We start from the raw sequence: 20,782 nt of genomic DNA, 5'->3' as shown, positions 1-20,782 counted from the left end.
GATAGATAGATAGATAGATAGATATGAGGTAGATAGATATGAGATAGATAGATAGATAGATAGATAGATAGATAGATAGATAGATAGATAGATAAAGATAAAATCTATACACTGCCTTGAACATCACCTGTACCATATATAACACATATCACCTGTGATTACCCTTTTGGCGATGAGTGATTGATGTCACTTCTCTCCTGACTCATCCTCCCATATCCTGCAATAAAGCAGATCCTCCACCAGAGTGCGCTGTACAGATGCGGACATCCTGCTACATTGTAATCACTGTACAGTAATGTCTCACCGCATCCACACGGCTCCTGTACAGGAAGGTAAAATACACAGAGCGGCTCCTTTAAATGTCTGCACCTGGTTAATAACCCTGATGTAAATGACTACAACCCTCATCATCAAAGCGTTCACTGGGAGTATCAGCCATGAAGTCATCGCTCGGAGCTAAATTTAGAAGGCACGAAAAGGTGACCTGCCTTACCGCCGTCCGCCTGTAGGTGTCGCCCGAGCACAGGCAGATCCCGATCCCTGCATTGCTCCGCAGGTCATGTGCCGCACCCACCCGCATGGCCCCGCCCTCCCCGGCTTCACTCATTGCTTTACACTGGCGATGCCTTGCCCGGAGATGGGAACTTCCGGTGTCACACCAGTTTCCTGGGCTTAGGGCATTTAAATCCAGCTGGAAGGGGCTGATGTGCATCTGAGGGTCCAGCCTATTGCACTGGAGGGGGCTTTTATTTATTTTGCACTGTGCATCCCTAATTGTGTCATTGAGCTGATACATTGTAGCAGAGAAGATCCCAGCACATTCTCTCTCCCCTTTGGATTATACAGAAACATTGACAATACTGACAATCAAATCCTGCAAAAATTAGCTTTTTAATTTTTATATTGCAAAATATTGTCTGATTGTCAGTGGTTCCCCTTTATTTCAGCGTAGTCGTCGTCCCCCCCTAATTCCATATCTTCTTCTTCTTCATCTTCTGCGCCCAGAGATGTTCAGCTGGCTGGGGAACGATGACCGCAGGAAAAAGGATCCTGAAGTTTTCCAGACAGTCAGCGATGGGCTGAAGAAACTCTACAAGACCAAGCTGCTGCCCCTGGAAGAATATTACAAATTCCATGAATTTCATTCGCCAGCTTTGGAGGACGCGGATTTTGATAACAAGCCCATGATCCTGCTGGTGGGACAATACTCTACGGGGAAGACCACCTTTATCCGGTATGTAAAGGGGGGCTCTTAGTACTGTGGACCTCCAGCGGTTGAAAAACTACAACTCCCAGCATGCCCGGACAGCCGTTGGCTGTCCGGGCATGCTGGGAGTTGTAGTTTTGCAACACCTGCAGGTCCGCAGTTTCAAATCCCATTATACCCTGGTAGCTCCAAAGGGGTTGTATATCCTAAAACTTCATCAACTTTCTGGTATACTTTGTCTTTCCGTTCACAATTTATAATTGTATCCAGTCTAGACAATGCTCTGTGAGCTAAACTGTATAGAATCCTGACTGATACATTGTACATAGCTAGTCCTGCTCTCAGCTGAGAAGTGATACAATTATATCCAGTCTAGACAATGCTCTGTGAGCTAAACATCCTGGACCCTAGACTGATACATTGTACATAACTAGTCCTGCTCTCGGCTGAGAAGTAATACAATTGTATCCAGTCTAGACAATGCTCTGTGAGCTAAAAAGCCTGGACTCCAGACTGATACATTGTACATAGCTAGTCCTGCTCTCAGCTGAGAAGTGATACAATTGTATCCAGTCTAGACAATGCTCTGTGAGCTAAACATCCTGGACTCCAGACTGATACATTGTACATAGCTAGTCCTGCTCTCAGCTCAGAAGTGATACAATTGTATCCAGTCTAGACAATGCTCTGTGAGCTAAACACCCTGGACTCCAGACTGATACATTGTATACAGCTAGTCCTGCTCTCAGCTGAGAAGTGATACAATTGTATCCAGTCTAGACAATGCTCTGTGAGCTAAAAAGCCTGGACTCCAGACTGATACATTGTACATAGCTCGTCCTGCCCTCAGCTGAGAAGTCAGTTGTATCCAGTCTAGACAATGCTCTGTGAGCTAAACACCCTGGACTCCAGACTGATACATTGTACATAGCTAGTCCTGCTCTCAGCTCAGAAGTGATACAATTGTATCCAGTATAGACAATGCTCTGTGAGCTAAACATCCTGGACTCCAGACTGATACATTGTATACAGCTAGTCCTGCTCTCAGCTGAGAAGTGATACAATTGTATCCAGTCTAGACAATGCTCTGTGAGCTAAAAAGCCTGGACTCCAGACTGATACATTGTACATAGCTCGTCCTGCCCTCAGCTGAGAAGTCAGTTGTATCCAGTCTAGACAATGCTCTGTGAGCTAAACACCCTGGACTCCAGACTGATACATTGTACATAGCTAGTCCTGCTCTCAGCTGAGAAGTGATACAATTGTATCCAGTATAGACAATGCTCTGTGAGCTAAACATCCTGGAGTGCTTTGTCTGACTCTCAGAGGATTTTCTTACACTAGATCCAATTGTGTCAAAACCTCCCTTGCGCAAGACTAGAGGCTTTCAGCCTATGATTTGGTGAAAGTCCCATAGACTTGCATAGCACTTTTGCTAAATCCGTAGTTTGAACGCGCGTAGTCTCGCGCAAGTTTCATCTCCTTTGGCACGGCTCAGAGATTTCTGTCTCTAGAAGTCAGATCCGTTTTAAACAAAAGTCTGTCAAATGTCGCCGGCAATTTGCATACAGGTGGAGCCGTGGCGGAAGAATTTATCATTAGCGCAGAATTTTTGCGCAGTGAAAAACGTCACTTCATAAACTTGCGCTAATGACTGCCAGCCCCTGGACAGTGCAAAAAAAAAAAAAATGACTGAAAAGCTCACAAACGTCCCTACACCAGCCGATCACTGGGGTACATTTGTGCAAAAATTTGCGGAAGTGATGAATTGCGCAAATAGCGCATTACAAGAAAAATCATGAAGCCGGTGTAGAACGTGAAAATAGCGCCAAATTAGATGATACGTTCGGCACATGTCAATGAACAAAATAAAAACACGCAGCACGCACAATTTTTCACCCACTCTCTAAGTAGTACCAAAGGGTCTAATCTGTCTATAGTAGTGTATCCCAACCAGGGTGCCTCCAGCTGTTGCAAAACTACAACTCCCAGCATGCCCGGACAGCCAACGGCTGTCCGGGCATGCTGGGAGTTGTAGTTTTGCAACAGCTGGAGGTACCTTGGTTGGGATACACTCGTCTATAGGAACCTCATATGGTTTTCTGAAACATCAGATAGCGAACTTTCTGAAGATCTGTGCTCCTAAACATTTATTTATAAACCGGCGTGCTCCTGCAAAATTTTGCGCATTGACGTGTGCTCAAATTATGACCTAATTTTGCGCAATTTTTTTAAAATTTTTATTTATTTTTTGTACACTTCCAAGGGGCGTGGTTAGCTGATGCACTGGATGGTGCGCCATATTTACCATTTGCACAAAAAATTATTTTAGCGCCCAAATATACTGCATTAACCAGTTGGCGTAGAAATGTGTGAGCTTTTCACTTTTTAAAAATAAAAAAATGTTTGCACTATCCAGGGGCTTTCTGTCATTTGTGACGTGCGCAACATAATACATTTTTATGCAGAAACACCACCCACACACTTGTGTAGCAGGTTTCGCATTGCGGCATCGGTGCGGCAGCCGTAGGTGCCGCAGGGGTAATATACCGTCTATGTAAGGCCGGGTTCACGCCACGTTTTTGCAGTACAGTTCCCGTATACGTTTTCAATTTGAAAACCGTACGGAACCATATTGAAAACCGTATGCATTGACTCTCCATTGAAAACCTTATGCCAAACGATGCATCAGATTGTGTCCGTTTTGCATCCTGTACGGTTTTGTCAGTTTTTTTTTTCCCCCCGTATCCTAAACCATGGTAGGCTACCACGGTTTTTGGTCCGGGTGAAAAACTGTGTGAAACTTTTATAAAAAAAAAATTTAACATGGGAGTCAATGGGGAACCGTATGTGTGTACCGTTCCATATGGTTTTCACTATACGGTTTTTGACTTTGTACTGTTTTTTTTTTCTTGGAATTTCAATCAAACAAGTGAAACTTTATTCATAATGGAATGAAAAGTTAAAAACTTATGCAACCGGACATAATTTTTCAAACCGTATACGGATTAAAATTTGTACACACGTTTTGATACAGTTTAGTCAGGTTTTGAGGAATCCGTTTTTTATCAAAAACCTGATACGGGAACTGTATTGCAAAAACGTGGCGTGAGTCCAGCCTAATACGTATACAAGCGACGGCCGCCGCTTCTTAGGGGGCTCTCCTTTCTGGTTTATGGGGCCTGAGCAGGCAACACCAGTTTTTCATTGGCCCTCAAAATATGCAGGGCTTATGTAAATATGCGCAAAGTGAGGGGGGCCGGGTAGTTTTCTGGACAAAGTCACACGGTGGAAATTTCGCATTCTGCTAAATTTGAAAGACCTGTCTTGGCAGAATCAAATTGGACTTAATTGGGCTGTGAATTTTGGCCGAATTCTGGGGGGAGATTTATCAAAACCTGTCTGGAGGAAAAGTTGCTGAGTTGCCCATAGCAACCAATCAGATCACTGGTTTCATTTTTCAGAGGCCTTTTCAAAAATGAAAGAAGCGATCTGATTGGTTGCTATGGGCAACTCAACAACTTTTCCTCTGGACAGGTTTTGGTAAATATCCCCCTCTGTGTTTTGGGCACACCAATTCTGCTCAAAGGGGGAGATTTACCAAAACCTGTCCAGAGGAAAAGTTGTTGAGTTGCCCATAGCAACCAATCAGATCGCTTCTTTCATTTTTGAAAAAGGCCTCTGAAAAATGAAACCAGTGATCTGATTGGTTAATATGGGCAACGCAGCAACTTTTCCTCTGGACAGATTTAGATAAATCTCCCCCAAAATCTGAATAAATTCTGCCGCAAGCATTGCGTAACGGAATTTGCAGATTTATGATTGTGTGAACATAGGCTTAGGAATAAAGTTTTCCGGAAACACCCGGCGTTCTATTACATCTCCCAAAGCGAATGTCACCCAGCTTTTTCTAGACCCCTGAATAGTGGGTGCAACGGCAGCCATATTGGTTGTCGCTTTTCCACAATGGGGGCGGGTGCTCTGTAGATTTGGATCTCCGCCTAATAATTACATTTTTTTGGCCTCTAATTATTGTCTCCAGAAGGAAATCCAGACACTCAGCGAGTTACATATCATTACTTTCTAGCTCCATCATATTAATTTAATTTACCGTCTCGGATCTGCAGCCGCGTTCCATAAGAGGCCATTGAAAGGTCACGACTCCTAAAGGATATTTCTCTACATTTGTTCTCTGTTATCAGACTGTTGTGTTCTTCAAGGTCAGTGTTTTCCAAGCAGTGTGCCTCCAGCTGTTGCAAAACCTTTGGCTGTCCGGGCATGCTGGGACAACTGGAGGCACCCAGATTAGGAAACACTGGACTATGTCCCCACCCTCCTCTCCAGTGCAGAGACTCTCCATATCTGACCGATAGCACGATTATAAATTGCTGACTCTTGGACACTTGGGAGGGAAGCGGTTAATTATACATGAGGCCTAATAGGGTCCTAAGCTCCGGCGAACCTTTCAGCCCCTAAATTATTGATGGGGGTGGGGGTGGCCTAAGGGCGAACCACAGAGGTCGAGGCGTATGATGAGAGGGTGTGAGGGCCGAGACTGTAATTGTAGAAGTAAAACTCTTTATTAACCCTTTAATGACTGTATGTACATATCCTAAAATTGAGGGTGCCAGCCCTGCGCTGGTGCGGTCTAGAAGTTTGCGACACATGGGGAAAGGAGCATGAAAGTCTGGCCTCTATTTTTGGTCATTTGGGGGGGGGGAATACATATGTGGGGGAGGGAGGAGAATGTGTCGTTAGCACAGATTTTTGCGCAGCGCTTCTGCTTAGCCACACCTCCAGGAAGCGTAAATCTAGAAATAAAAAAAAAAATTTAAAAAAATAAAAATCCCAAAGCCAGCACAGACAACCTAAAAATAGCACAAAACCTATGTGGGTGTCCCGGTTGCTGCACAAAATTTATGTTGCCCACATCACTTCATAAATTTGACAATAACAGGAAGGCCCTGGATAGCGCAAAAAAAAAAAAATAAATAAAAGCTTGCACACATTCCTATGCAAGTTGGTACATTTTAGCAAAAATACATTTTTCTCGCAAGGGATAAATTCAACGCACCAACCAGGGCATCTGCAAACCATGTCCCCTGTAAGCGCACAAGAAAAACCATAAACTTAGTCAGGACTGGTGTAAGAATTTATGCCACCCGAGGCGAAAGCTAATTGTGCCACCGCTTGACCCCGCCCATTTGCTCCACGCTTTGTCACCCCCATCTTACTACTGGGGTGACACACTGTAACAAACCTCCTCCTCATGTAATCTCCTTACTACTGGGGTGACACACTGTAACAAACCTCCTCCTCATGTAATCTCCTTACTACTGGGGTGATACACTGTAACAAACCTCCTCCTCATGTAATCACCTTACTGCTGGGGTGACACACTGTAACAAACCTCATCCTCATGTAATCTCCTTACTGCTGGGGTGGCAGGATTTTGCTGGATGGGTGGGTGCTTTGGATGTTGGCTAACTTTATTGCTGCGTGCAGGGTGAGGCTCCTATCAAGAGTGCGCTCTAGGCGGCTGCCTATTTTGCCTATAGGCGGAGCCAGCCCTGAACATAGTGCAAAATTAGATGATTTTGGTGCAATTTTGCAAATGCATGCCAGTTGATACATGTCTTTAATGGACTAATCACGGTCATTCTGGGGCCACTGTGGCTGGTCACTGTCTAATAAGGGGGCACAATATGGGGCCAGTCTGGGTGGTGGCTGTCACTGCGGGTCCTTTCTAGTTTGTTGGTCATTATAGGGACAATTTTTGGGGCCGCTGTGTCTTATTAACTCTTATCAGGGGAGGCCACCTCTTACTGGTTGCACAGGCATTATATGGCCACAATTATTACATTACTTTCTCAGGGACAAGACCTGATTAGTGCGAGAGAACAAAATATTCTGGATTATTGGATGTTGAAGAAAAGAAAAGAGAATTTACAGAAGGAACAAAAGAACATGCAAAAAATGATAGTTTTTTTTTCTTCTCTCCTATAATATTACAGTTCTGACCGTTTGAGTGGACACATGCACATTTGTGGCCTGCTGGAGGTTATTTTGCAGGGCTCTGACAGTGCTCCTCCTGCTCCTCCTTGTACAAAGGTGGAGGTAGCGGTCCTGCTGCTGGGTTGTTGCCCTCCTACGGCCTCCTCCACGTCTCCTGATGTACTGTCCTGTCTCCTGGTAGCGCCTCCATGCTCTGGACACTACGCTGACAGACACAGCAAACCTTCTTGCCACAGCTTGCATTGATGTGCCATCCTGGATGAGCTGCACTACCTGAGCCACTTGTGTGGGTTGTAGACTCCGTCTCATGCTACCACTAGAGTGAAAGCACCGCCAGCATTCAAAAGGGATCAAAACATCAGCCAGAGAGCATAGGAACTGAGAAGTGGTTGTTTTGCTAATTGCCTATAGTTTCCACCTGTTGTCTGTTCCATGTGAAATTGATTGTCAATCAGTGTTCTTCCTGAGTGGACAGTGGGATTTCACAGGAGGGTCGTTGACTTGGAGTTACATTGTGTTGTTTAAGTGTTCACTTTTATTTTTTTGAGCAGTGTGTGTGTGTGTATATGTGTATATATATATAATCCTAAATAATATATTACAGTTCTGATCTGGAATATTAAATTACTTGCATAAATAGATGTCTCCCTCACAGCACTTCATTTCCCGAACTGAACTCAGATATGACAGGCCTTTGGCTACATGGTCATTCTGGGAGTTGTAGTTTGTCAACAGCTGGAGACACACTGGTTGGGTAACACTGGCATAGACTAATCAAACAAAAAGAACTTGTCCTCAGGTTGTGTGTGGTATAACAACACTGCTCCAATCACTTCAATGCAACAAAGCTGCACTACCACACACAACCTGAGGAGAAGAGTGGCACTGTTTTTGAAAGTAGGCTGTCCAGGTATGCTGTGAGTTGTAGTTTTGCAACAGCTGGAGGTGCACTGATTGGGAAACACTGGCATAGACGAATCCTGTAAAAAGGGGTCCTCCTCATACAGACTGTTGTGTTTAGCAGAAATCAGTGTAAAGTGCTGGAATTATCAGTGCAGTAAATGCAGAGATAACAGGGGTCACACATTTGTTGCCTTCACCATCTGGTTAACCCCTTCCGCTCTGGAGATTATATCGCTGTGTAAACAGATAGAACCCTTACTATTATTGCAGCATTGCACTGGGATATCACATCAGGTAGCATCCAACACAACACTTTGGCCTTAGGGTAGAAGTGACTTTGTGGTGGTGGGTTGTGTGATTGGGGAAGATGTTGTTACCCTAGGGGCAGATAACATTAACCACTTGTATTCGTGACGCCAGGGCGTGGTTTAGCCTAAAACCACCCGAAGGTTTACCGCTGGATCTTGGGTAGGCACGGGGGCAATAAAGACTCTGACGGCAAGTTACGGACAATGGCAGATTTACTGAGGGTAGACAGTTGGTAAAGTCTATACAGTTCAGCCAGGGCCCAAGGAGGTGACCAGTGATGCAGAGACTTTAACCCCTTAAGGACTCAGCCCATTTTGGCCTTAAGGACTCAGACAATTTAATTTTTACGTTTTCATTTTTTCCTCCTCGCCTTCTAAAATCCTAACTCTTTTATATTTTCATCCACAGACTAGTATGAGGGCTTGTTTTTTGCGCGACCAGTTGTCCTTTGTAGTGACATCACTCATTATATCATAAAATGTATGGCGCATCCAAAAAACACTATTTTTGTGGGGAAATTAAAACGAAAAACGCAATTTTGCTAATTTTGGAAGGTTTTGTTTTCACGCCGTACAATTTATGGTAAAAATGACATGTGTTCTTTATTCTGAGGGTCAATACGATTAAAATGATACCCATTATTATATACTCTTATATTATTGTTGCGCTTAAAAAAAATCACAAACTTTTTAACCAAATTAGTACGTTTATAATCCCTTTATTTTGATGACCTCTAACTTTTTTATTTTTCCATATAAGTGGCGGTATGGGGGCTCATTTTTTGCGCCATGATCTGTACTTTTTTTTGATACCACATTTGCATCTAAAAAAACTTAATACATTTTTTATAACATTTTTTTAATAAAATGTATTAAAGTAGGAATTTTGGAATTTTTTTTTTTTTTTCGTTCACGCCGTTCACCGTACGGGATCATTAACATTTTATTTTAATAGTTCGGACATTTACGCACGCGGCAATACCAAATATGTCTATAAAAAATGTTTTTTACGCTTTTTGGGGGTAAAATAGGAAAAAACGGACGTTTAACTTTTTTATTGGGGGAGGGGATTTTTCACTTTTTTTTTTTACTTTTACATTTTTTTACTTTTTTTTTTTTACACTTGAATAGTCCCCATAGGGGACTATTCATAGCAATACCATGATTGCTAATACTGATCTGTTCTATGTATAGGACATAGAACAGATCAGTATTATCGGTCATCTTCTGCTCTGGTCTGCTCGATCACAGACCAGAGCAGGAGACGCCGGGAGCCGCACGGAGGAAGGAGAGGGGACCTCCGTGCGGCGTTATGAATGATTGGATCCCCGCAGCAGCGCTGCGGGCGATCCGATCGTTCATTTAAATCGCGAACTCCCGCAGATGCCGGGATCTGTATTGATCCCGGCACCTGAGGGGTTAATGGCGGACGCCCGCGAGATCGCGGGCGTCGGCCATTGCCGGCGGGTCCCTGGCTGCGATCAGCAGCCGGGATCAGCCGTGCATGACACGAGCATCGCTCCGATGCCCGCGGTTATGCTTAGGACGTAAATGTACGTCCTGGTGCGTTAAGTACCACCGCACCAGGACGTACATTTACGTCCTGCGTCCTTAAGGGGTTAAAGGGGTACTCCGGTGGAAAACTTTATTTTCTTATTTTTTTTATCAATTGGTGCCAGGAAGTTAAACAGATTTGTAAATTACTTCTATAAAAAATCTTAATCCTTCCAGTACTTACTAGCTGCTGAATACTACAGAGGAAATTCTTTTCTTTTTGGAACACAGAGCTCTCTGCTGACACCTGACATTTTAAGAGCTGTCCAGAGTAGGAGAAAATCCCCATAGAAAACATATGCTGCTCTGGACAGTTCCTAAAATGGACAGAGATGTCAGTAGAGAGCTCTGTGTTCCAAAAAGAAAAGAATTTCCGCTGTAGTATTCAGCAGCTAATAAGTACTGGAAGGATTAAGATTTTTTTAATAGAATGTGGTAGCCTTTGGGGGCGGGGGTGTATGGTAGTTGGGGAGTTGTTTAAGTAGATGAAGGGTTAAGGTTAACCCTACAGTTCATGACGCCAGGCTGAGGGCTAGTATGCTGAGGTAATTCTCCGGCCTATCGCCGCCCTTCCCAGTAACAATAGGTGCATGCATAAAATGACTGAAGGTCCACAAGGTACTTGAACTTGGATAAACTTTACTTAAAGGAGTAGTCCAGTGGTGACTCAGTGGTGAGCAACTTATCCCCTATCCTAAGGATAGGGGATAAGTTGCAGATCGCGGGGGGTCCGACTGCTGGGGCCCCCCTGCGATCTCCTGTACGGAGCCCCGACAGCCCGCGGGAAGGGGGCGTGTCGACCTCCGCACGAGGCGGCGGCCGACACGCCCCCTCAATACAACTCTATGGCAGAGCCGAAGCGCTGCCTTCGGCAATCTCCGGCTCTGCCATAGAGATGTATTGAGGGGGCGTGTCGGCCGCCGCTTCGTGTGGGGGTCGACACCCGCTATCTCGGCGGAGAGCCGGGGCCCCGTACAGAGAGATCGCAGGGGGCCCCAGCGGTCGGACCCCCCGCGATCTCAAACTTATCCCCTATCCTTAGGACTACCCCTTTAAAGGCTTGTGGTACATCCAATGAACAGTAACAGTCTCATTCAAACAGTCTCTATATAGTTCAGTGACTTTTAGTTAAGTTCATCCTTTGGATAGGGGATAAGATGTCTAAGCACCGGAGAACCCCTTTAAGGGCTTGCTGGGACTTGTAGTAGGACTGGACAATTGAATGCAGACTAGACAGATGACAGGGACTGACTTGACTCATAAAGCTGTGACTTTATCTTACTTGACTTGATGGTGGCTGCAGGACTGGACTTTGAGGTCTCTTACACTCTGGACACTAGACAAGACTGCACTGGACCTCAGCAGAAGAGAGAGAGAGAAGCTCCACCCAGGGCTTATATGGGGAGACTAGCAGGGAGCCCATAGGTCACTCTTGGGATCACCTGATCAATGGTACCTCCTGGGTAACAATCACATGACATATCTCTTAAAGATACAACACATTTTATAATACAATACACTGCAGAACATATGTACAGGGGGGGAAACAGGTGCAAGGGGCCCCGGAGACACTGGAGGAGGCTGCCTGACAGGACAGTAAGGCTAGGTTCAGACTACGGAATCTCCGGGCAGAAAATTTCCGCCCGGAGAGTCCGAGTGCTGCCAACGCTGACTGAATCAGTCAGCGCTAGGACCGCGCGGACACTGCAGTCTCCAATAAACTGCAATGTGTTCCGCGCGGATTTCTGCCTGAAGAAAGAGCAACGGCATTCTTCAGGCGGAAATTTCCAAGCGGATTTTCCGTTCACAAATTCCGCTTCACAAATTCCGAAGGGGGAATTTGTGAACGGAAACCCATTCGCTACACTATACATTTTATCAAGCGGAATTTCCGCCTGCAATTTCAAAGCGGAATTGCAGACGGAAATTCCGTAGTCTGAACCTAGCCTAAGGTTACAGGGCAGCATCTCCCCTACTGGGCCACCACAGGTCTGCAAAATTACTGCCACTAAAAAATAAATGCATCCTCTACATCTGAATAGGGGTTGTTTCTTCAGCCGCTGCCTGGATTTCTGTAAACCCCAATTCCGAAAAATTGGACGTTTGCATACATTTCTGGGTGTGAACAAACCCTAGGAACTGGTTTCACGGCCAGTTCCCACGGTTTTACCAGTCCTTGTTTCCGCTTGTCAATAATCGCCTATAACTGTGCGGTAAATAGCAAGCTGTAAAAAACGGCATTGTTACGATTTTCAGCTGCAAGACCACAACTCCCAGCATGCCTGGACAGCCAAATGTCCACATAATGGGGGAGATTTATCAAAACCTGTGCAGAGGAAAATGTGCCAAGTTGCCCATAGCAACCAATCAAATCGCTGCTTTCATTTCTAACAAGGCCTCTGCAAAATGAAAGTAGTGATCTGATTGGTTGCTATGGGCAACTGGGCAACTTTTCTTCTGCACAGGTTTTGATAAATCTCCCCCAATTTGTTGTCAAAGGTGCAAAGTGACCCAGATATATCAGAATTATCCTATTTTTGGTACACATAGGGGGAGATTTATCAAAACCTGCCCAGAGGAAAAGTTGCTGAGTTGCCCATAGCAACCAATCAGATCGCTTCTTTCATTTTCCAGAGGCCTTTTCGAAAATGAAAGAAGCGATCTGATTGGTTGCTATGGGCAACACAGCAACTTTCCTCTAGACAGGTTTTGATAAATCTCCCCCATAGAACAGTGTTTTCCAACCAGGGTGCCTCCAGCTGTTGCAAAACTACAACTCCCAGCATGCCCGGACAGCCTTCGGCTGTCCGGGCATGATGGGAGTTGTAGTTTTGCAACAGCTGGAGGCATATTGGTTGGGGAACACTGCTCTGAGCATTGCTGTAGGTCTCCCATCAACTATCCAGACCATGATACCTGCTGCTTAGCATGCTAGGAGTTGCAGTCTTGCAACAGCTGGAGGCACCTTGGTTCTCCAAAGATTAGGAAAAACATTATTTTTTCCAAAAAAAAAAAAAAGTTTCTCATGTCAGCGGGTTGCGTGTGGTAGTGCAGCTTAGTTGCATTGAAGTGATTGGAGCAGTGTTGTAATACCACACACAACCTGAGGACAGGTGTGGTGCTGTTCTTTTTTGGAAGAAAGCAGGCATGTTTTTTGTAATCCTGGATAACCTCTTCAAGCGGCAAGATTGCAACGAAAACACACTGAACCTCTACAGTTCTGTTGAACTGGGATCACTATAGAACCCTTTTTTGGGGGGTCTGGGTTTTGCAGCTCCAGTACATACACAAGCACATTTTGGGGTAACAGGCGTGTAAACAGATCCGGCATCAGCAGCGTACTGACTGTTTCCACTAGCACTAGTGGCAAAAAGTGTGAAAAATCTGAATACGTTTGTGAAGGGGGTAGATCCAGGTCCAGCAGCGCCTGCTAAGGGAAACGTAGATCCTGGTGAAGCCTCGTGTTCTCACATGAATAACGGGGAGGGTGGGGCTGATATTGGCCGCCGAAAATGTAAAACGAAAAGCGTGCCAAAAATCTGACGCCCTGGGATAAAGCAGCGCCGTGTATATAAATATCAACTTAACCAGGACAGTTTACATAACCGGGAGAGCTAGGTGATGACTAATATGGCATCTCCCAGCTTTCCTAGAATCCTAAAAAGCTAAATTGCCTACTTTTGAGGTGATTCATTCCACACAAAAAAAAAAAATCTTAAAATGTGCACTCTCATTAAAACTTTTTTGCTATTGTACTCCTTTTGGTAAATAAAAAAATCTTTCTAATCTACTTTGTGTAAAAAGAATATAGTTTTCTATGTTTTATAAGCTGCCACTAGGTGTCTCCCTACGTGTCCAGAGAACGTTTCCCCCCCATCTCTTGCACAGACTTTGGACTCGCTCCGGCTCGCTTGGCAGAAGTCCAAAATCTGTCCGGGCATGCTGGGAGTTGTAGCTTTGCAACAGCTGAAGGCACCCTGGTTGGGGAAACATTGGGTCAGGGTCTGAGTGTTCGGGAGGAATAACAGAGGGCATGCTGGGAGTTGTAGTTGCAGCAGCTGAAGGTCCACAGTTTGGAGACCGCTGGAGTATATGGTCTCTCTTACGATGTTTCTTTAAAGGGGTACTCTGGTGGAAAACAGATTTTATTTTTATTTTTTTAAATCAACTGGTGCCAGAAAGTTAAACAGATTTGTTAACTACCTCTATTAAAAAAATCTTTACCCTTCCAGTACTTTTTAGCAGCTGTATGCTACAGAGGAAATTCTTTTCTTTTTGAATTTCTTTTTTGTCTTGTCCACAGTGCTCTCTGCTGACACCGGATGCCCGTATCAGGAACTGTCCAGAGCAGGAGAAAATCCCCTTAGCAAACCTATGCTGCTCTGGACAGTTCCTGACACGGACAGAAGTGTCAGCAGAGAGAAAAAAAAGAAATTAAAAAAGAAAAGAATTTCCTCTGTAGCATACAGCTGCTTAAAAGTACTGGAAGGGTAAAGATTTTTTAATAGAAGTAATTTACAAATCTGTTTTATTTGTTTTATAAATTTTTTTCCACTGGAGTACCCCTTTAATCTTGTTGGATCAGTTCTGTTACCCTCAGACATGTCGGTAATTGTACGTTACGGATATCGCCTGGGCTGACATGAAGTAACGTCTCACCCGCTCCGATCTCTCGGTGCTTCTCATGTGGAGTCTATAATTATGCCATATTACCACAAAAAAAATCCCTAGACATGCACCGCCTCCGCTAGACATGACTGAAAGACCTCTATATAAAAGGGAATCCAGAGGCCATGATCTTCCATACATGTACTGAACGCCACGGACATCCTGCATAGAAGGCCCTATAGAGCACTGAGGCCCTTTAGCACTGCTCAGAGATTTCTTACTAGAAATCTGATATTGTGTGGTGTCTCGGGGTGTGAAGGTGAGGTGTATGGGGCAGATGTTGTAGCCCAGGGGCAAGGTGTTGTTATCCCCTAAATGTTCGTGACGCCAGTGTGTGGTTTTCTCGATAACCAACCGAAACAGTAGCACTGATATCCCAAGGTTAAGCAGGGCAATAATAGTCCAAGACCAGGTCGGGGTTAACAGTAGCTTTACTGAGGTAGACATATGGTAACATTCTTTACAGCTAGGCCAGGATCCCAGAGAGGTGGCCAGTAACACAGAAGGACCTCACAGCTTGCTGGGACTTGTAGTGACTTTGAAAGACTTTAGGACAGCCACGCTGACCATAATAGACTTGACTATAGACTTGACTGTAGGTAGTGACAGCAGACATAGATGACTTGACTTACTGACTTGTGGCTGTAATTTAGGCTTGAGGCCTCCAGATGTGCTGGACACTGGCTCTGAGACGTCTTGTCTTTACTTTACCTCAGGATCAAGAGAGAGATTGTAATGGCCGCCCCTCTTATAAACGGGGGCTGAGCCAGAAGCCCATAGATCAAGCTGCAGGTCACCTGGTTAGCTGGTGCTGTCTGGGTAACAAACACATCATGTGAACACATTATCATGTGACTAACTCAAAGGTCCTTAAAAGGTCCTTTATACATAACACACATAACACTATACAGAATATTTATTACTATGGGGGAGACACTACAGGAGAGCCCCTAGGACACATAGGGACTCAACCTGACAGGGCCTAAGTACGGTACGGGACTATATCCCGCACTGGGACATCACAATTGTATTCTAAATCTATCCATGCAGAGTACGTAAAGTTGTATTGAAGCCCATTGAATATTGACAGGATCAATAGACAGTCTGTTGTGTACAGGAATCTCCTGCCATTATAGGTCAAGGAAAAGGGCGTCTAATCTTTTGTTCCCATTAGTGATGAGTCCTTGATGTCCGGCGCTGATGCTGGGAGTTGTAGTTTTGCAACAGCTGGAGGCACATTTGTTGAGAAACACTATTCTAGTCTGACTGGTTCTCTTCAAGACAGTAGACATAAAGTGCGCTGTTTCTTTTAAGAGCTTTGTGGTTCCATTCGGGTCACCTTGCAGAGATGGGTATATAAGAGCAGGCGGGCACTGAGGATGAATTGGCGCTATTGACGGCTCCGTGTTTACCTGAGATGTGGGTGTATTGTATACCCGGAATTGTATTGTGAATGTATGTCCTTGTGTGAGATCCCTCTTGTCTCGTATAAACACATTAGTGTTGCCAAAAGGCAAAGTAGAGGTTAATAATGTGCCAGAAAACTGCGCCAATTCAGGCACTGCATGCATTCTGAATAACTTCCTTTTTAGAATGTGGTGATCAGAATCGCGTTCTTTACAGCTGCGTCCTGTTGGTCCATAGCTGCATTTTAGGGCCAATAATGCAATTACAGAGCTCTGACCCCCCCCCCCCCCCCCCCCAAAAAATAAAAATAAAAAACACATCCTGCCCCTTCCTTTCCATCTGACGTATATATCTGAACTTATGTTGCCATCATAGACTGAAGATCTCTTAGGCCCCATGCATAGGGTTGCCACCTGGCCGGTGTTTTGGCTACCCTGCCGGTGTTTTTATATAAAAAAATACCGGCCATGCAATGGCCGCTATTTATCCAACCAATCCTCCAACTCCCGGAATGTTGCACCATAACCTATACCAGTGTTTCCCAACCAGGGTGCCTCCAGTTGTTGCAAAACTACAACTTCCAGCATGCCCAGACAGCCGTTGGCTGTCTGGGCATGCTGGGAGTTGTAGTTTTGCAACAGCTGGAGGCACCCATGTTTGGGGAAACACTGACTTATACTAAATACTACTATATAGCCCATCATGCTGGGAGTTGTAGTTTTGCAACAGCTGGAGGCACCCCTTTTTTGGGAAACACTGAATTATACTAAATACTACTATATAGCCCATCATGCTGGGAGTTGTAGTTTTGCAACAGCTGGAGGCACCCATGTTTGGGGAAACACTGACTTATACTAAATACTACTATATAGCCCATCATGCTGGGAGTTGTAGTTTTGCAACAGCTGGAGGCACCCCTTTTTTGGGAAACACTGAATTATACTAAATACTACTATATAGCCCATCATGCTGGGAGTTGTAGTTTTGCAACAGCTGGAGGCACCCCTGTTTGGGGAAACACTGACTTATACTATATACTATTTTATATAGCCCAACATGCTGGGAGTTGTAGTTTTGCAACAGCTGGAGGCACCCATGTTTGGGGAAACACTGACTTATACTATATACTACTATATAGCCCATCATGCTGGGAGTTGTAGTTTTGCAACAGCTGGAGGCACCGATGTTTGGGGAAACAATTACTTATACTATATACTACTATATAGCCCAACATGCTGGGAGCTGTAGTTTTGCAACAGCTGGAGGCACCCCTGATTGGGAAACACTGACCTATACTATATACTACTATATAGTCCAACATGCTGGGAGTTGTAGTTTTGCAACAGCTGGAGGCACCCCTGTTTGGGGAAACAATTACTTATACTATATACTACTATATAGCCCAACATGCTGGGAGCTGTAGTTTTGCAACAGCTGGAGGCACCCCTGATTGGGAAACACTGACCTATACTATATACTACTATATAGTCCAACATGCTGGGAGTTGTAGTTTTTGTTTGGGGCAGCTGCTGAGCCACAGGCTGTATCAGGGCATGCTGGGAGTTGTAGTTAGTAACTAACTGCAGCTCCCGAATTTAATAAAAAAAAAGCGATCAAAAAGTCACATCAAAACAAAATGGTCCTGTTAAAAACTACAGATCGGGGCGCAGAAAAATTACCCCTCAAACAGGCCCCGTATAAGGAGAAGAAGTTATAGGGGTCAGAATAGAACAAAATTTCCCCCACGTATGATGTCACGCATATATAATTAATTATGCAAATTAGCCTACTATGGAAATTCAGTAAATAATCTCCTTGCTGAATTCTATCAGCGGATCTTTCTGGAATGGGGGTTAATTATTCACGGAATTTGCCACAGAAATTAACCCCTGCAATTCAAGTCTTTTTCGGGCCAGAAGTTTGCTGGATAGGAAAATACTCAGCAATAAATACGCAGCAAAATACGGCACGTTTGACTCTACCCTTAAAGGGGTACTCCGGTGGAAAAACAGATTTGTAAATAACTTCCATTAAAAAATCTTAATCCTTCCAGTACTTATTAGCTGCTGAATACTACAGCGGAAAATTATTTTCTTTTTGAAACACAGTGCTCTCTGCTGACATCACGAGCACAGTGCTCTCTGCTGACATCTCTGTCCATTTTAGGAACTGTCCAGAGCAGCATATGTTTGCTATGGGGATTTTCTCCTGCTCTGGACAGTTCCTAAAATGGACAGAGATGTCAGCAGAGAGCACTGTGCTCTTGATGTCAGCAGAGAGCTCTGTGTTCCAAAAAGAAAAGAATTTCCTCTGTAGTATTCGGCAGCTAATAAGTACTGGAAGGATTAAGATTTTTTTTTTTATAGAAGTAATTTACAAATCTGTTTAACTTTCTGGTACCATTTGATTAAAAAAAAAAAAAAAGTTTTCCACCGGAGTACCCCTTTAAAGCGCACCTGTGATATCACATATAAAAATATTATTCTTTTATATACTACTCACTGGGCCAAGTCGTTTCTTTACATGTCTTTTATATGTGTTTATTTTCTGTATTTGGCTCACAAATTCCTCTCCTCTGCTGCTCACTCATTCTGGCATCCACTGCTTAAGAAGGGCTGCATTCAAGGCACCAGTTGATTTAGAAAAAACTATTTTTTTTTCCACTGGAGTACCTCTTTAAACAGTATTTTAAACATTTTAAATGTTGTCTCTATTCACATTGCACTGGAGCTTTCCAGATGAGGTGTAAGGAGCATTTCCTGATGAGTAAGGTCCCATTCACACAACAGTATCTCCACCGGGAGAAATTCTGCTTGGATATTCTGTAGTGTGAATGGGCCCTAAATGTGACGGAATGCTGTGACCTATGCCTTTTTGTATATATTTATTGCGTTGGGGGGGGGGGGGGGGGGGAATCGTGTGCCGCACAGTATACGGAATTGCCTAGACCAGTGGTCTTCAATCTGCGGACCTCCGGATGTTGCAAAACTACAACTCCCAGCATGCCCGGACAGCCAACGGCTGTCCGGGCATGCTGGGAGTTGTAGTTTTGCAACATCCGGAGGTCCGCAGGTTGAAGACCACTGGCCTAGACTATAAACACTAGTAGCAAACCCTCAGCTGTGAGTAGTGAAGGGTGAGTAGCGGCTCTGTATAGTGGTTCTCCTTGCAGTCTGAAATGTTACGGTCCTTCATATAGACAGGGGGATGTGGTCCACAATGGCAGACATTATGCAGTAACGTGTCTCTGACGCTGTTCTTTTCCCCTCCTCAGGTATCTCCTGGAGCAGGACTTCCCCGGAATGAGGATCGGCCCGGAGCCCACCACAGATTCCTTCATTGCGGTGATGCAGGGCGATGTTGAAGGGGTTATTCCAGGCAACGCTCTAGTGGTGGACCCCAAAAAACCTTTCCGAAAACTCAATGCCTTTGGAAACGCCTTCCTAAACAGGTCAGTCTGTGTTAGGCTTAAAGGGGTATTCCATGAATTTTTTTTTTTTTATTTGACTATGCTACAGGGGCTGTAAAGTTAGTGTAGTTCATAATATAGTGTCTGTACCTGTGTGTGACGGTTTTCTCACAATTTTTCTCTGATTTTCAACCCTATTTATTTTTACCAGCATACAAAATGACTGTTGTCTCAGATTTTTCCCAGCTTGCAATGCGGCCGAGACCTTACCTCACTAGTCAGCTGATGACAGGGAGCCTGTCTGCTTCAATGGGTGGAGGGAGATCAATCTGCAACTAATGCAACAGCTGGAGGCACCCTGATTGAAAACCACAGGTCTTTTGAATGGATGCAGCTCATTTATGTTTCAATGGGTGATGTGTGGGAGGGAGGAAAATGGAATTGTGGGATTTGTAGGCAAAAAAGAAAAACTCAAACAGGAAATACCAGTTCACAAAAAGCTACCCACAGTGTTATGGTAATCTCACAACATAGTCATTTAGCCCCAAGACAAGCGCAGATCCTTCCTAAGCATGTCCATTACTGTCTGCCGGGTACATACTAAAATCACCTTATGGTGGAGAACCCCTTTAAATGATCTAATGATGTAGTAGTACCGAGTTTTTCATTGGACTGTTTCTTTTTTTTTTTTTTTTTTTTTCTACTGTGATGCAGAAAAACTGAGATGGTTCTTAAAGGGGTACTCTGCTGCTCAGTGTTTGGAGCAAACTGTTCCGAACACTGGAGCCGGCAGCTTGTGATGTCATAGCCCCGCCCCCTCATGACATCAAGCCCGCCCCCTCAATGCAAGTCTATGGGAGGGGGCGTGACGGCTGTCACGCCCCCTCCCATAGACTTGCATTGAGGGGGCGGAGCGTGACATCATGAGGAGGTGGGGCTATGACATCACAAGCTGCCGGCTCCAGCTTTCAGAACAGTTTGTTCCAAATACTGAGCAGCGGAGTACCCCTTTTTAATGTTAAAACACTAAAGCCCTGTTCACACAAGGTGAAGGAATTCCATGCGAATTTCAGCTTGCACCACACGCCCCTTGATTTTAATGGTTTTTGTGCTGCTCACTTCACACATTCTTCTGCGACAGAACTTCCAATGAGGATATGGATTCCGGCAGAAGATTGACCATGTTCAACCTTCCGCTGAAATCCGTAAAGTCACAGTAAGCTCCATTTCTGGATTGTGGATCTACAGAGGAATTTAGCAAATAAATATTCCTTGCTGAATTTTCTGGTGTGACCTTACCCTGGGATCCTG

General features: G+C 44.5%; 1 protein-coding gene across 1 annotated transcript in view; it reads left to right on the top strand.

Annotated features, from left to right (window-relative positions):
• Window positions 1-611: 611 nt before the first annotated feature.
• Window positions 612-20,782, top strand: part of EHD3 (EH domain containing 3) — an 82,818-nt gene continuing 62,647 nt past the window's right edge. Inside the window, exons 1-2 of the mRNA XM_056568536.1 lie at window positions 612-1,234; window positions 19,337-19,513. Coding sequence (XP_056424511.1) covers window positions 1,008-1,234; window positions 19,337-19,513 — 404 coding nt within the window. The 5' untranslated portion in view covers window positions 612-1,007. The remainder of the gene's footprint in view (window positions 1,235-19,336; window positions 19,514-20,782) is intronic.

The sequence above is a fragment of the Hyla sarda genome, chromosome 3 (genome assembly GCF_029499605.1).
Source record: "Hyla sarda isolate aHylSar1 chromosome 3, aHylSar1.hap1, whole genome shotgun sequence".
Lineage (NCBI taxonomy): Eukaryota > Metazoa > Chordata > Amphibia > Anura > Hylidae > Hyla > Hyla sarda.
The sequence above is the reverse complement of the archived record's forward strand: the minus strand, read 5'-3'. Positions and strand labels throughout refer to the sequence as shown.